Here is a 3023-nt window from a genome sequence, read left to right on the forward strand (position 1 = left end):
GGGGGGGGGGGGTTGAATTCATCATTTGGTCCTACACTTGTCCCTGCTTGTGAGCCTTCCTTACAGAAACTAATTCATTTAGCATTCAGCTAGTCAGGAGCTAATGAATTAGCTGCCGTTAAGTAGTCTAACTGACTTTATGTAAAAGTAAACTTAATGTGCAGAAACAAACACAGCTTCACATGCCGATGGCAACAGTTATGACAATGCTAACAGTAGTGACACAGCTGCTGCGCTTTGAGGAAATAGTAATGCTGTAACTATAATGCACAAAGTCTGTATTCTGTTGTAAATGTTAATGAGAATTAAATTTCTTACGTTTGGTAATATAAATACTATTTAATAAAGCACATCTGCACCTTTTTTGTTTCTATTCTGCAGTAAAGAAATACCAGTTGGGTTGTGCTCTAAATATTTGCTCTAGTCTTGTTCAAATATCATTCTTTCCTCAAGCAATAATCCCAATTTCTCCTCCGGCATTATTTAAATTGTGTTTTTAACAGTGTCAGTGTTGAACATGTACACTTCCCATGATAGCCAAAAAGCTACTACAGTCATGTTTATGAAAGGAAAGTGTCTCTACATCAATGACGCTTCATGTATGCTACGTACGGTCTCTGTCAGGGTGAAACGATGGTAGATGCCGGCCGGCAGGGTTATCAGGTCTCCCTTGCCCATGTCAATTCGGATCCATCGGTCCTCCTTGTCCCTGACATCAAAGTAGGCCTGGCCGTCAAGGATGTAGCGGATCTCATCATCCAAGTGCAGGTGCTCTTCAAAAAACATCTTCAGCTGAGAGGACAGACACAAAAAGACAAAATATGAGTGAAAAACTCTGGCTTCTTCATTGAATTATAAAACTTCACACCCAGATGTCCTAATGCGTCATTGTCTTCACCAGTGACTGACAACGATGCTCATATAAAAAGGCCATTAACCACTGTAGAGCATTATATTCATTTTTCATAGCTCATAAAATCTTCTAATGCAGGACATTTCACATCACTCTAGTTAAGATTCAACTGTTTGAACACTCTTCTCTAACAAAGTCACAGTTTCTCAGAATTCAAAAAAATGGTTGGAAGATATTGTGTGATGTCCAGCTTTTGCAGTGTGGGTTACCTTCTCCTCATAGTTAGGTAGTGTGTCTTTGTGAATAGTGATAATGTCCATATAGGAGTAGCCTTGGTCTTTACGGATCTGCTCAAGCTCTGGATCTGATTCATAGATATCAGCATTCAGCTGCAACAACAGGACGACTGTAATCAGTGATCAAACTCATCTGTGGAAAGTAATTCCACGGAGTTAAATCTATTTGGTAATGTATTAATCGCACAGCACATCACAACAGCAAATCCCATGCTAGCAGATAGCCTCTGTTTGTGCCTCTGTAATAATACATATGGTAATTTGTGGTCAAACTGGGGCTAGCCAGCAGTAACGTTAAATTTGGGTATTTAATTCCACAAGCCCTAAAACTTGATTACTTGTTATATTATCTGGAACATGTGTTTTTGTGTCTGCAACATGGGAAAACACACGTTGCAGACCGTTATACTCGCAACAATTTAAAACCAACGTTACAGCAGAAATGTCGACATATCTGCTGGAAATTGTAGGGGTTCTCGGTCACAACGGCTATCGAGAACGAATAAGTGTTGACAGAAACTTTGTGATTTAAGAAACTACATATACGTTACATAAAACACATAATCGCACAATTGGGTCAGCTGTTAACTAACGTGGAGAGCAGAGCACTTGGTAACTTTACCTTCCAATGAAACACCCCGAGCTTTTTTAAATCGTCCTCAGAAACGGGCTGATTTGGGTTCAGTCTATGCGGCTTTCTCTGATCCTCTTCCAAGCTGTCCATGTACCAAGCTTCTATCCCCATCTTACAGCTGGACTCCTGATTAAAAACACACTTATTTTGCAGGAGGGCCACCTGACTGCAGCCTGCTTCCTGTATGCGGGGATGACGGCGCGTGCTTCTGTCACGTGGCCCTGACCAAATCACTAGTGAGGGTGTCGAGAAGGTCTGTGACTATGCCAATCTTAATGATAACTGTATTTAACTGGACATATTAGAAACACAAACCACTATCTAATTTTATAGCTTTACCTGGATCGGCCTGCTAACTCGGTTCCTAAGAGTTCCTAACAAAGTCCTAACAGGTCATAACAGTTCCTAACAAAGTCCTAACAGTTCCTAACAAAGTCCTAACAGATCCTAACAGTTCCTAACAAAGTCCTAACAGATCCTAACAGATCCTAACAAAGTCCTAACAGTTCCTAACAAAGTCCTAAGAGTTCCTAACAAAGTCCTAACAGTTCCTAACAAAGTCCTAACAGATCCTAACAGTTCCTAACAAAGTCCTAACAGTTCCTAACAAAGTCCTAAAAGTTCCTAACAAAGTCCTAACAGTTCCTAACAAAGTCCTAACAGATCCTAACAGTTCCTAACAAAGTCCTAACAGATCCTAACAAAGTCCTAACAGATCCTAACAGTTCCTAACAAAGTCCTAACAGATCCTAACAGTTCCTAACAAGATCCTAACAGATCCTAACAAAGTCCTAACAGATCCTAACAGTTCCTAACAAGATCCTAACAGATCCTAACAAAGTCCTAACAGTTCCTAACAAAGTCCTAAAAGTTCCTAACAAAGTCCTAACAGTTCCTAACAGTTCCTAACAAAGTCCTAACAGATCCTAACAGTTCCTAACAAAGTCCTAACAGTTCCTAACAAAGTCCTAACAGATCCTAACAGATCCTAACAAAGTCCTAACAGATCCTAACAGTTCCTAACAAAGTCCTAACAGATTCTAACAGTTCCTAACAAAGTCCTAACAGATCCTAACAGTTCCTAACAAAGTCCTAACAAAGTCCTAACAGATCCTAACAAAGTCCTAACAGATCCTAACAGTTCCTAACAAAGTCCTAACAGTTCCTAACAAAGTCCTAACAGTTCCTAACAAAGTCCTAACAGATCCTAACAGTTCCTAACAAGATCCTAACAGATCCT

The 3023-nt window shown here is 40.0% G+C and overlaps 1 protein-coding gene and 1 long non-coding RNA gene across 2 annotated transcripts in view; one reads left to right on the forward strand and one right to left on the reverse strand.

The window, feature by feature from the left end:
* Positions 1–2012, reverse strand: part of adi1 (acireductone dioxygenase 1) — a 3711-nt gene extending 1699 nt beyond the window's left edge. Inside the window, exons 1-3 of the mRNA XM_046061881.1 lie at positions 1772–2012; positions 1123–1242; positions 613–792 (exon numbers count right to left, since the gene is read on the reverse strand). Of these exons, the coding sequence (XP_045917837.1) occupies positions 613–792; positions 1123–1242; positions 1772–1894 (423 nt within the window). The 5' untranslated portion in view covers positions 1895–2012. The remainder of the gene's footprint in view (positions 1–612; positions 793–1122; positions 1243–1771) is intronic.
* LOC123978576 overlaps positions 1158–3023 on the forward strand; it is a 7044-nt gene continuing 5178 nt past the window's right edge. Inside the window, exons 1-2 of the long non-coding RNA XR_006827007.1 lie at positions 1158–1318; positions 1937–2036. This is a non-coding gene — a long non-coding RNA (uncharacterized LOC123978576). The remainder of the gene's footprint in view (positions 1319–1936; positions 2037–3023) is intronic.

Source organism: Micropterus dolomieu, linkage group LG11, assembly GCF_021292245.1.
Source record: "Micropterus dolomieu isolate WLL.071019.BEF.003 ecotype Adirondacks linkage group LG11, ASM2129224v1, whole genome shotgun sequence".
Taxonomy (NCBI): domain Eukaryota; kingdom Metazoa; phylum Chordata; class Actinopteri; order Centrarchiformes; family Centrarchidae; genus Micropterus; species Micropterus dolomieu.